General features: G+C 39.4%; 1 protein-coding gene across 2 annotated transcripts in view; it reads left to right on the top strand.

Annotated features, from left to right (window-relative positions):
• Positions 1 to 12,326: 12,326 nt before the first annotated feature.
• SYT14 (synaptotagmin 14) overlaps positions 12,327 to 13,512 on the top strand; it is a 105,894-nt gene continuing 104,708 nt past the window's right edge. For both annotated transcript variants that reach the window (XM_070734492.1, XM_070734491.1), the window contains exon 1: positions 12,327 to 12,819. In XM_070734492.1, the coding sequence (XP_070590593.1) occupies positions 12,807 to 12,819 (13 nt within the window). In that variant the 5' untranslated portion in view covers positions 12,327 to 12,806. The remainder of the gene's footprint in view (positions 12,820 to 13,512) is intronic.

Here is a 13,512-nt window from a genome sequence, read left to right as displayed (position 1 = left end):
GGGTGGGGGCAATCCTAATCTCCGGGGGGAGTTGGTTCCAGAGGGTCAGGGCCGCCACAGAGAAGGCTCTTCCTCTGGGTCCCACCAGCATAGTTCACTCTAAGCTGAGCAGTGAGCAATCGCTCACTTAAAAATCATCATCAACTCAGAGTTTTCCAAACCTGCCCAGAAGCCAAGAGGGAAAGAGTGAGAGGGAAGGAGAGAGAGAGGAAGAGAGAGAAACAGATAGAAAAAAGAGAGGAAGGAAAAGAGAAAGAAAAAGAATGGGAGAAAGGAAGAGAGAAAGAAAATCAAAATCTAGTTTGAAACTAGCTCAACTATTTAAGAGGCATTTTGATATTGATAGAGTTGCCCTATTATGAGCTCACTGTTATAGACACAAAGTACAGTATTTTATTTTGAAATTCTCTGAGGCAAAACAAGGTGGGTTTTTTTAATTTATTTGCTTGTTTGTTTGTTTGTTTGTTTATTTATTATTTATTATTTATTATTTATTATTTATTATTTATTATTTATTATTTATTATTTATTATTTATTATTTATTATTTATTATTTATTATTTATTATTTATTATTTATTATTTATTATTTATTATTTATTATTTATTATTTATTATTTATTATTTATTATTTATTATTTATTATTTATTATTTATTATTTATTATTTATTATTTATTATTTATTATTTATTATTTATTATTTATTATTTATTATTTATTATTTATTATTTATTATTTATTATTTATTATTTATTATTTATTATTTATTTCTGTGCCGCCCAGTCCCTAAGGGACTGCCGCTCAGACACTATACTTTTCCGCCCCCCCCAAAGAATTAGAGGGAACACTGCCCACCAGACGACATTGTTTCGTCGACGGGACCCGGAGAAGGCCGACTCTGTGGGACCTAACCGGTCGCTGGGATTCGTTGCAGCAGAAGACGGTCCCGGAGTTATTCTGGTCCGATGCTTGTGTTTTTCATTTATAAAGGACTTCATCAGTTAGGACCATATTCTCCTTTATTTGGCCTGAACTACCCAGGTAGGATTAATTATAATATTAGTCTTCTTGGATATCTCCAAGATAGCATTATATGCAGCATGATGTGCACAAAGAGATGGCAGCACAACAGTACTTTGTCTGCTCCATGTAAGTGCAGCACCTGCTCCCCCATCCTTACGCTGTACATTAAACCAGCTCAATATTTCAGCCTTCACGGGAGCTAAGGAAAAGTGCTGCCGCTTTATGAATCACATTAATTTTAATAGGGCATTCTTTCTTTTCTTGCTCTCCTCGCCTTTAATATTTTCAGCTGTAGCCCAGCTAACTTGAAAGAGCTTTTTAAATGACACCAGAAAAAAATATCCAGTAAAATACGAACACTCTTATATTAATCCATAAGCGGAATGATATTTTTCCTACCTAAGGTATTTTTATTTATTTAATTGTGGCTTGCCAAGACTGAATATTTATATTCACACATATTAAATTCTCTCTCCTCTTTCTACTCTCTCCCTCTTTTTTTTTTGTTATATAGTGTATTTATAATGTACCTGACGAAATGGGCATTATATAACAGTCAGAATGTATCATTAAAAAAAATATGTCTATTTTATTTTGGCACAAATCAACTTCCCCCCAGAAGTCATTACTTTGCTATGGGACAACATAATTTAGGTGAAGTGTCCTGTGTGATGCTTTCTGTCCATAATATTAGCTTCATCCAACAAAAAAGCATTTTGTTGGATGAAGCTAATATTATGGACAGAATTCCAAAGAAAATTCTGAGTCCTACTGATTTATTACATCAATAAGTTAGAACTTTCCTTTCCCATAAACTATGAAATATTATTGTGAAGTAAAACATGTACCTAAGAGGAGAAATAACTGCTTCATTGGCCTTTTAATATAATACTTACTTTAACAGCTTTTATTCTTTTAATTAAACCTGGTTCAAATATCAAATTGATTCTACTTGTAATCCATGCCTCCAGAGGTTGCGAATGCTCCAACACTGAAAGTTTTTAAGAAGATATGGATAACCATCTGTCTGAAGTAGTGTAGGGTTTCCTGCTTAAGCAGGGGGTTGGACTAGAAGACCTCCAAGGTCCCTTGTTATTGTTATTGTTATACCTCTCTAACAGAATTTATTTTCTAGAGCAAAAATTAAGCTGGATTGTTAGTACGGTGATTTTGCTATTGGTAGAGTGGCCACTGGAATTAGATTTGTGAGCATAGTTCCCTCTAAGCTGAGCAGTGAGCAATCGCTCACTTAAAAATCATCATGAACTCAAGAGATTTCCAAACCTGCCCAGAAGCCGAGAGGGAAGGAGTGAGAGAGAAGGAGAGAGAGAGGAAGAGAGAGAAACAGATAGAAAAAAGAGAGGAAGGAAAAGAGAAAGAAAAAGAATGGGAGTAAGGAAGAGAGAAAGAAAATCAAAATCTAGTTTGAAACTAGCTCAACTATTTAAGTGGCATTTTGATATTGATAGAGTTGCCCTATTATGAGCTCACTGTTATAGACACACAGTACAGTATTTTATTTTGAAATTCTCTGAGGCAAAACAGGGTGGGTTATTTATTTATTTATTTGTTTGTTTGTTTGTTTATTTATTATTTCTGTGCCGCCCAGTCCCGAAGGGACTGCCGCTCAGACACTATACTTTTCTGCCCCCCCCCCCAAAAAAATTAGAGGGAACACTGTTTGTGAGTCAGTGATCTTAGAATTTTAAACATGCTTCCAAAAGAGAAAGGCTGTTTTTCACTCATTCTGCATTTCATGTTAAATATATGTTTGAAATAGAAGAAGCAGAAATACTGAGCCAAAGACATATTCTCACTACTCTTACTATGAACCAGAGGCGGGTTCCTCCCGGTTTGGACTGGATCTATGAAACCAGTAGTAACTTGGTGGGTTGGGCTGCTGAAACCGTCAGTAACCCAGGCCTGCCACATTCCCAAATCAGCTCTCTTGGTGGCGCCATAGGCACCACCATCTTGTTTTTTTGCTTCTGCGCATGCGCTAGAGCTGGGTTTTTAGCACTGTGCATGCACACCCACGCAGTGCATCAGGAAGCGAACCATCAGCGAGGAAAATCAGAAGTCAGACCTGCTATAAACGTACAGTATGTGTGCTATCTAGATATTCAAGTTATGATTAGTATAGGACTAGCAGATTTACTAGAAACTGCAAGTCTAATAACTAGGTACAGTTATCCTAAAACTAGGCTTGAAAAAAAGATGTATACACATGGTAATGTGAGAGTCAGCCTTTGCAACTGACAAATAGAGCACTTGTTTTCAAATCATTACTGTATATGCTTTTCTTGTGCAGCTATTTTTGGATTTTTGACAAGGCATATACATTGGCTGGTATTTAAATAAGAGTAAAGCCAATGAGAAGGTTAGCAGGTTCACCATTTGCTCCAGTTCATGTTATGAGAATGATTTAGTCAGCCATCTCATGTATTGGTAGGTTATTGTTAGTTGTGAAGTTGTGTCCGACCCATCATGATCCCATCGACAACATTCCTCTAGGCCTTCCTGTTCTCTAGAGGTTAATGCCACACGCACCCTTGTCCTCTCAGATTATAAGTTTCTATTTTGAATTTAAAAACCAATTCCTAACAACAGAGGCATATTTGGAATAAAATGAAAAAGGGTATTGAAAAAGGACAGTTACAGTGGTACCTCTACTTATGACCTTAATTCATTCCGTGACCAGGTTCTTAAGTACAAAAGTTTATAAGAAGAAGCAATTTTCCCCATAGGTATCAATGCAAAAGCAAATAATGCATGCGATTGGGCAAACCACAGGGAAGATGGAGGCCCTCTTTCCTCCCAGGAGATTCCTTGAGAGGCCCTACAGAGGCTTCTCCCCACCTTTTCCGGCCCTGTTTCCTCCCAGGAGATTCCTAGAGAGGCCTCACGGAGGCTTCTCCCTGCCTTTTCCGGTTACAAAAGGCTTGGGTTCTTAAGAAGAGGCAAAAAAATCTTGAACATCCGGTTCTTATCTAGAAAAGGTCATAAGTAGAGGCCTTTGTAGGTAGAGGTATCACTGTATTATATTTGTTTTGGCAACTTGCATTGCTTAGGATCACTTCGTTATTTCTTTTGCAGTTTAAAGGCAGGAAAAAAATTGGATGTATTTTTGTTGATTAAAAATAATGCTTTTCTTTGCCTTCTGATTAAATAAGTCTACCTTTCTCTACATGCTCAGTGGGATGTAAAGACAAAACTCCCCTTAGTGCTTTTTAGTACTTTTCCCCTCTGTGCTTAAATAAAGAGTTCCAGTGGGATGGAAATAGAGCCTCACAGGCAACCTTCACTTTTAGGCACCATAATCTCTCCCCTATAGAGCTTCAAGTTTCCTCCCACAACTTCTGCATTGCACTCAAATGCCATGAGAATATTTTTGGGTAAAGTGTAAAAACTAGAGAAGTATGTGAATACATTCACCCACTCACTAACAAACACTTTATATTGTAAAGATTTGAAAATTTTGAGTTCAGTTTTTTTTTCTTTATTTGGTTATCAAAAGCAGAATATTTAAATGTAAAGGAAAATCTTTTAAAAAGGACAAACTCCATAATAGAAGAATTTCCAAAGGTTGAAAACAATAATTACTTTCTGAGGAAAAACAAAACAACACCTATTTGTGAGCCCAGCTGTCAATGCTACCCTGGTTGTCTTCTAGAAAATATAGTGCAAGAGAGGAAAATATATGCTATAAATAATATAGCAGTTTCTAGGCAATTTATGGAATGAAAATGTTCCCTACAAGGTATACTGCAGGGGTGGGTTCCACTTACCTTTGCCACGAGTTTACATTGTGTGAAATGTCACAACAACAACAACAACAACAACAACAACAACAACAACAACAACAACAATAATTTATTAGATTTGTATGCCGCCCCGAGTCTTTGGAGAGGACGGCATACAAATCTAATAAATTATTATTATTATTATTATTATTATTATTATTATTATTATTATTATTATTATTATTGTTATTGTGACATTTCATGCAGGCACATATACTTCCCCTCGTGCAATTCCATTTCCGTGCATGCTAAGTAGCTATAATCAGCCCGAAACACATCTGAGGAGTTTATCAGCTGTATTTTGGTGAAAGAATAAAGGTAAGTATAAACCCAAGAGTGGGTGGGAGGGCCTTTTTTCAAGCAGCAGCAGAGGAAAACACTTCCAAACAGTAAAAAATTAGGAAAAAAATCCCCCCAAAGAAATGGTGGTGCCCAGATTGGCACCAGCCGAACCATATCCATGCCGCCATGTTGATGTTACCAGTGGGTCACTACCACTTCGGGGGATTCAGTCTAAACTGGGAGGAACCCACCCCTAGATTAAAGTTTTGGGGGTTTGGGGAAGAAACTAAGAGTCAGGTAATGTATTCCAGGCATTGACTACTCTGATGCTAAAGTCAAAATTTTTGCAATCAGGTTTGGAGCAATTTACATTAAGTTTGTATCTATTGTGAGCTAGTGTATTGTTGTGGTTGAAGCTGAAGTAGTCATTGACAGGTAGGACATTAAATCATATAATTTTGTGTGCTATACTTAGGTCAGATCGAAGGCAGTGTAGTTCTAAATTTTCTAGGCCCAAAATTGCTAGTCTGGTGACATAAGGTATTCTGTTGCAAACAGAGGAGTATAGAACTTGTCTCGTGAAATATCTCTGGACATTCTCAATTGTATTAATGTCCAATGTGTAGTGTACATTCCAGATAGATGAGGTGTATTTGAGAATTGGTCTAGCAAATGTTTTATATGCTCTAATTAGAAGTACAATATTACCAGAGAAGGAGCTACGCAAGTTTAGGTTAACCACTATTAATGCCTTCTTAGCAATGCTGTTGCAGTGGGCTCTGGCACTTAGATCAATAGAGATGAGTATTCTGATTATTTCTGCCAATGTGTAAGACTGAGCATTTGTTGATTGAAATTTGAAGTTGTCCCTTGTTAGTTTACAAAATGCTCATGTTAACAGAAAGAGGATGACTCTAGAAACATTAGTTACTGACAATTTTTTTTAAAAATGTCCTTGTGTCATATGTTAACATAAATGTAAAATCTCCTTTAGACTGAGTTTGAATTTGGGAGATAATTTAGCCTATTTGTATAACAATGTTCAAGAAGTTTGCTATTACCTTTTATGAAATATTTTTCAATTCCCTCTTTAGCCTACAACTCCAATATTAATCTGAGTTTGAAGAAATAATTTGAATAAAAGTGATGAATTAATGAACTCATGAATTTAATAACACAGAGTAATCAATGGAAAGTCTCTGAGGAACTTATTATTTCTCCATCTTTCTTTAAACCTCAAAAAAGGCTTGTTATGCATTATGTTTGAATGCACTCCACTAATGATGTAACAGCCTCTGCTATCTTAATAAGCATAGTGCTAAGGCTAGCAAGATACTGCTTACTATTAAACTGCAATTAGTTTGGAAGAGCAGAAATTGTGTGCAGGAGGTTGGAATACAGTGATCCCCCGCTCGTTGCGAGGGTTCCGTTCCAGGACCCCCCGCAACGAGCGGGTTTTCGCGAAGTAGCGCTGCGGAAGTAAAAACACCGTCTGCGCATGTGCAGATGGTGTTTTTACTCCCGCAGCGCTAGCGAGGAGCCGAAGATTGGGGGCGGCGCGGCTGTTTTAAAACATCGCCGCCGGCATGGGGGGCTTCCTAGCAGCCCCCCAAACCCGGGTTGGGGGTCCGGGGGGTGCTGGCAAGCCCCCCATGCCGGCGGCGACATTTTAAAACAGCCGCGCCGCCCCCAATCTTCGGCTCCTCGCTAGCGGACAGGCAGGCGGCGGACAAGCCGTTCGCTGGCGCTGGCTCTCGGCGCTTTCAAGCTGAGTCCTGGAGCGAATTCGCTTCAGGACTCAGCTCAAAAGCGCCGAGAGCCAGCGCCAGCGAACGGCTTGTCCGCGCTGGCTGTCGCCGCTTTCGAGCTGAGTCCTGGAGCGAATTCGCTTCAGGACTCAGCTCAAAAGCGCCGAGAGCCAGCGCCAGCGAACGGCTTGTCCGCGCTGGCTGTCGCCGCTTTCGAGCTGAGTCCTGGAGCGAATTCGCTTCAGGACTCAGCTCAAAAGCGCCGAGAGCCAGCGCCAGCGAACGGCTTGTCCGCGCTGGCTGTCGCCGCTTTCGAGCTGAGTCCTGGAGCGAATTCGCTTCAGGACTCAGCTCAAAAGCGCCGAGAGCCAGCGCCAGCGAACGGCTTGTCCGCGCTCGCTCTCGCCGCTTTCGAGCTGAGTCCTGGAGCGAATTCGCTTCAGGACTCAGCTCGAAAGCGGCGAGAATGAACGGCGTGGGCGGACGAAGGGCGGGCGGCAGCGAGGAGTTTGCGTGGGCGGTGGGGAAACTCCTTGCTGATGCCCGCTGCTCGCCCTCCCACCAGCAAGAGGGGGAAGACCCAGGGAAGCCGCCCAGCAGCTGATTTGCCGGGCCCCATCTACGCATGCGTGCCCATAGAAAAAAAGGGCACGCATGCGTAGATGGTGTTTTGACTTCCGGGTTCAAAAATCGCAAATTACCCTGTTCGCAATGGTTGGGGACGCAATAACCGGGGGATCACTGTAGATGACTTACAAGATCCCTTCCAACTCTGTTAATCTGTTATCTCTTCTTAAGTGAATGTAAATTCAAGTGAACTAGTCCCATATCTGGCAGGTTGTTTCAGGTTGATTTCAACTGCAGTAGATTAGGATTAGATTTATTATATTTGTATGCTTCCCCTCTCCAAAGATAAAGTGCAAAGCAAACTACCAGAATATCTTATTTACATATAGGGTTTGTATTATCTGTTATAATGTAGTTCTTGGTAGACAAAATTCAGATTGAAATGTTTATGGAAATGATTATGGCTATAATGTATTGCTCTATGAAAGCTCTGCATCTGTAATACCACTGTTTTTAACAAAACAAAATTTCAAATGATTCTATAGTAATGGGCAAAAAAAAATCAAATATAATTGACACAAATTATTTCTGTCTTGGTATCTAAAATTACTATACTGTATAGTAGGTTACTGTCATCCTCCAACAGATAGAAGCTGAAATGTTAAGGTTCGGCCAGGTTGGAGAAAGTCAAATTATATTAACAAGAAAACTGCTGTATGTGCAGCTTTCTGTAGTTCTTATATACTTTATTAGTGCACACTAATGCATTAATTAGTAGTGCATCTCCCCACCATTCTGCTCCTGCCTCCCCCCTTTTTAAATTGGGCCATGCAGATCTGCATAAACTCTTGCACTGCTTCAGAACTCTTTTGCCTTATTTAACAGTTACATGATGATGATTTTTTTTATCATAGCTTGCCATAGGATGTCATCTTTGTAGACAAAATGTTTTGCCTCATAGCAGTTACTCAATAACATATGCCCTTCCTCCACTCCTCTTTCTACAAAACAAAACCTTGTTTTTTAACAGTTTATGTTTATTTTATTTGAAAGCTGCCCATTCATTTTTTTGAAAGCTGGGAAAGAAATAATTGTAAATAAAATATACTGTACTTGCAGCCAGCCTTGCTAGCAATTTATTCATTTTATTTCTCTTTTCATTTTGGGGAGAATGAGTTGATTTTTGTGAAGCCCCACCCCCAGAATTTATAGTGGCTTCAATGGAGAGGGCTATTAGTCCATTGGAGGTGAATACTATCATGCCGGTATTTGATATCAAGAAAAATGAAGGTCAGGCTGAATTCCAACTGCTTTGTCAGGGATTGGGAATAGGAATTATGTGGGAGTGCTGTTTGATTTAATGCAGACTCCATAGTTTCAGTTCTGTCAAACCAATTCCCTCTTACTTACCTATCTTAATAAATAATTCTTGAGAATTCAAAACACACACACTATTTTTTTACTATTATTTTGGGCTTTGCTGTAATATAAATTTGATTTTTCTTTTATAGCTACCACAGCTATGCTGCATTTGTACTTTGTCTAATAGCCCAACTTGTTTATAACATTCACATGGAGCTGTCTCAGGTCCTGCAACATTCACTTCCTCCTGTTATAAAGCTTTGCTTTCTGAGTCCTCTCTTTTTGAGACATTTTCAGAAACTTTTGCTTCATGTACTATCATGCCAGATATTCCAGGCAAACATAGTGTCATTTGACTCTGTAAAATAAATGAATTAATGTCCAGTGATGTGATTGAAGTTCATTGTATGACACAAATGTAAGTCCAATAGATATTTATTTATTCAACATATGTATAACCAACCATTTCTGCAAAACGTTCTAGGAAACAAACAGTAATAAAACACAACTGAAGTATATAAATCTAGTTTTAAAGGTTGATGGCCCTAAAAACTACATTTATTATTAAACCAAACTGCACTCATATCAGTGCTCCATCAACATTCTGGATTCTACAGCTTTTTAAAAGGCCAATAGGATCAGGGCCATTTGTATTTCAGGTGGGAAGTTGTTCCTAAGACAGGCACCATGACAAGAAAGGCATGCTTCCTGGGATTCCCTGGTGATACTGCTGACCAATGAGACCAGAGTATGTCTATTTTGCCCCTTCTAATGGAATAGGCATATCTATCCTTTACATGCAAATTATTTTTTGTATCTTTAACTCGCTTTGACATATTTCCCTGGTGGAAGTATTTTTCATCAATACAATTTAAACTACATACTGTATTGATTTCAATGGAACCAGGAATTATTTACATGCTATCGAAAAGGGTAGGAAATCTATAAACTTTGTTCTGAGCTTGTTGGGGTCATGATATCACATCAATATATTGGGCCCTCATTTTCTTAATGTTGACTCTTAAGAATATATACTTTAGTTTTCAGTTATTCTAATTATATTATGGTTGCTTTGGCTACTCCTGTTATTTTTATAACTCCAAAGCGTATTCCTCTTAAAACATGTTATGTCTTCTTTGGCATTACATAATATAAACAAAAAGAAATATAAACACATTGTCAATTGATCTATGAGTTTCTTTCTACTGTATTACATTCTATTACTGGCTATAATGAACTTTATATATATTTTACTTTTTATAGAACTTCCAAGGTATTTATTTTATATTTTATTTTTGTTATTATAAAGTACAATACTGTACTTTGCTTGCAATTATAAAAAACCTTCATCTTAGGTTTTTTAAGAGGGTCACTGGAAGTTACAGGTAGTCTTGCTACAATGGCAATTGGGATGTGAACTGACATAGCTAAGCAATGCCGTAGTAAAGTACAGCATCATATGACTGCATCACTTAATGATGGCAATTGCAGTAGTCCCATGTGAAGACTTCTTGTGATGTTGACTTTTTTCTGGCTTCTCCATTGACTTTGCTTGTGAAAAACTGGCGGAGAATGTCAGAAATCATTATCGTGTGCCTGTGAGGACACTGTGACAGCTGGAACTACAAAGACCTAAGTACCACTCAGGGCCATCATGATTTTGAACAGTTGCTGAACAAATGATTGTAAATTAAAGATACCTGTATTAGCATTTCTGGGATACAGTTTATTTTCAAAAGTAAAATGAAAATAAATAAATAAATACATCAGACATAAGAGGTTCACTAAATTAATACCCCAATAGCATGTTATTCAGCAGGTTCTGACCAGCCCTGGAGAACTGGTAGTTGACATTTTGAGTACTTTGGAGAACTAGTAAATACCACCTCTGATGGGCTCCATCCCATCTATTCTCTGTCTCCTGAGTCCCAGCTGATCAGGAGGAAAGGGAGATTTTGCAGTAACTTTCCCCTGGAATGGCTATGACAAAACAAGGCAAAATATTAAATTATAGAGGAATCACTTTGACAACCTAGGTATATTTTACCGTTACTGGTTTTCTCAGCTACAATAAATGGTTGTGAAATCAGATTATCAGGAAAAAATGATAATGGAATAAATTGAATTATGATGTTGGAGAAAATAGTTTGGACTACTTGGACACATCTTTCAGTGACATCAGAAAACTGAACAGAAATGCAAATACTGTAGTGACACTAAAGGTTATGTATTTTCAACACATAATGTAAAAGCAAGAATCACTGGAAAAGACTACAATGTTTGAAAAAAATAAAAAGCAATTGAAAAAGAAGCTGTCAAGAAAACAGGTTGGCAGGATGCTATCAATGAAGATACAGATAAACTCACAAATACTATATAATATTAATTTTTTATATACTATAAAATAGTAGTTACTGATAATCCTATGAAGGGTATCTATGAAGTCACAAAGTCTCAGAAGCAGCTGAACCACTTAATAAATATTGGCTCTCTCTCTCTCTCTCTCATACACACACACAAATATCTAATTTTCCAAGACAAAATCTAAATGTGGGAGTACATTTGAATTCTAATTTGCTTCAACAGTTTCTGATGACAGTTTAAACATTTGTTTAGAAGATAGGCAGAGATTTGGATATAATGTTTGCTATAACTTGGAGCAAAAAATAAATGTTGCATAATAACTATTTACTCATTATGCCCTTAAACTGGGATTGTTGCAAGAATGTTAGCTGTAGTTGGATCCTAATTCAGAATATTACTCTTATCTTTTTAAGAAACTGCAGTTATAACACAGTCACTATATCTTAAATGTTAACAAGCCTTAAATATACATCTTGCCTTGCAAGTATATTTTAAAGAAATACATTCCATTTTGTTGTCATTTTAGTGCCTCCATCCTTTGTTGAATTTTATTCTGTAAAGTCCTCATGGGTCCTAGCCCTGCCAACTATATAAATTGGAAAGTTCCATATAGGCTACTGGGACTGAAAAAACCCCACACACCATGTAGCATTTAAATTTTGCTGAACTCTATTCCATCTTATGGGTATACAGCTAGCAGGTGTTTTACACGTTTTAAAATCATGGTTCTCGAGTTAAGGGCTGAGGGAGATGGCATACTCATAATTCAAACTATGCATTAGAGTTTGAATTATGAGTATACCATCTTCCTCAGCCCTTAACTCGAGAATCATTATTATTTAATTAATTAAAACTACCAATAATAGTTTTATATGTTCGTATAGTTTTATATGTACATGTTCTTTCTTCTTAAGAATATGCAAACATTTTCCCCAAAAAACCAAGTGATTCGACCATCGCTTTCTTCGATGTTATTGGTATCTGCCTGTTGCCTCTTTCCTGAAACGAGGGAAGCGCAGAGGACGAGAGCTACGCTCGAGAAATCTGAGGCAAAAGCGCCTCAGAGGGACTCTACCCGCCTAGAGTCCCTTCGGGAGATGGGGCGGCCTTACAAATTGAATAAATAAATAAATAGAGGCAAAGCTGAAAGGCAGAGTTTGGCTCGCGCGGAGCGGCTGCAGCATCCTTAGCTCCGAGCCGCTTGAACTGAAGGAGAATGGCGTGGGCAAAGGAAGAGTTTTGGCGCGGCCGTGGCCGCGCCGATGAGGACCGTTAGTTCGAGAGGCCGCATCACAAAGGCCCCGCCGCGCGTGGACAGAAAAAAACAACAACCCAAGAAAGCGAAGAGAGCGACGGTACTTTCGAAACTGGGCGCGAGGAGCGAAAAGGAAAAAAAGAAGAAGGGGGAGGCAGCGAACGAGGGGAGGAGGAGGAGTTACGCGCAGCTTCACAGCTCCGGCACGCGCGCCGCTCAGTTTTACACCTCCCCCCCTCAACGGCGCGCGCGCTTTCCCTTCCACTTCGCTGCCGCCCGTGCTGCCTCCCGGCCCCCACCTTTCGAAGCTTTCTCTCCCGCCGCCGCCGCTTCTGCCAGCCTGTGCCTGACAGCGTGCGCCTCCTACGTGCGTTCCACTTGGTACGGCCCACCTGGAAGATCATGGCGATTGATGGTAAGTAGGCCAATAACGGGCTCCTCTCCTCTCGAATAAACCCCCCCTCTTCACCTGGGCAGCGGGGAGGGGCGACCCCGAACGGAGGGGCGCTCCCTCAGGGGAAGCCGGAATAGGGGAGGGGGAGGGTGACAACAACAAATAACAACAAAAAAGGGTGCGGTTGATTTGTCTTTCTTGGGCTCTTAAGGGGAGAGCTTCGGAATCGTTGGGGAGCGGGGGGGGGTTTAAGGGGGCGCTTCACTATCCCCCTCCCCAGTAGGTCGGGCGCTGCAACTGTCATAATTGCAGAAAGCGAAAACGGGCGGTTTTCCCTCGCCCCCCCCCCAACATCCCGAAGTAATTGTATACAAGGACAGAAATTATTTTGTTTTGAGTCGAGGCGGGATTTTATCTTCGGTCTGGCTAAATAAGGGCTTATTTTCATAGGTGATTAAGACAAGAAAGCTGCCGATGACTCTCTGGGATAATAGTGGCCAACGGTTATTATTATCCGTTCTTTCGCGTTTTCTTTGCGAGTTATAACAACCCTTCAGCCCTAAGCCACAGGCAGCAAGATATCTCAAAGCATTTTTTGACTAAAGGTGCACAGAAAATAACTGAGTAGAGGAGGTTCTTTCTTTCTTTCCTCCCTCCTCTCTTTCTTTCTTCTCACTCACTCTTCCTTTCTTCCTGCCTTTCCCTTTATTGTAA

This window comes from Erythrolamprus reginae, chromosome 1 (assembly GCF_031021105.1).
Source record: "Erythrolamprus reginae isolate rEryReg1 chromosome 1, rEryReg1.hap1, whole genome shotgun sequence".
Lineage (NCBI taxonomy): Eukaryota > Metazoa > Chordata > Lepidosauria > Squamata > Dipsadidae > Erythrolamprus > Erythrolamprus reginae.
This window is presented reverse-complemented; position numbering and strand designations above follow the sequence as displayed.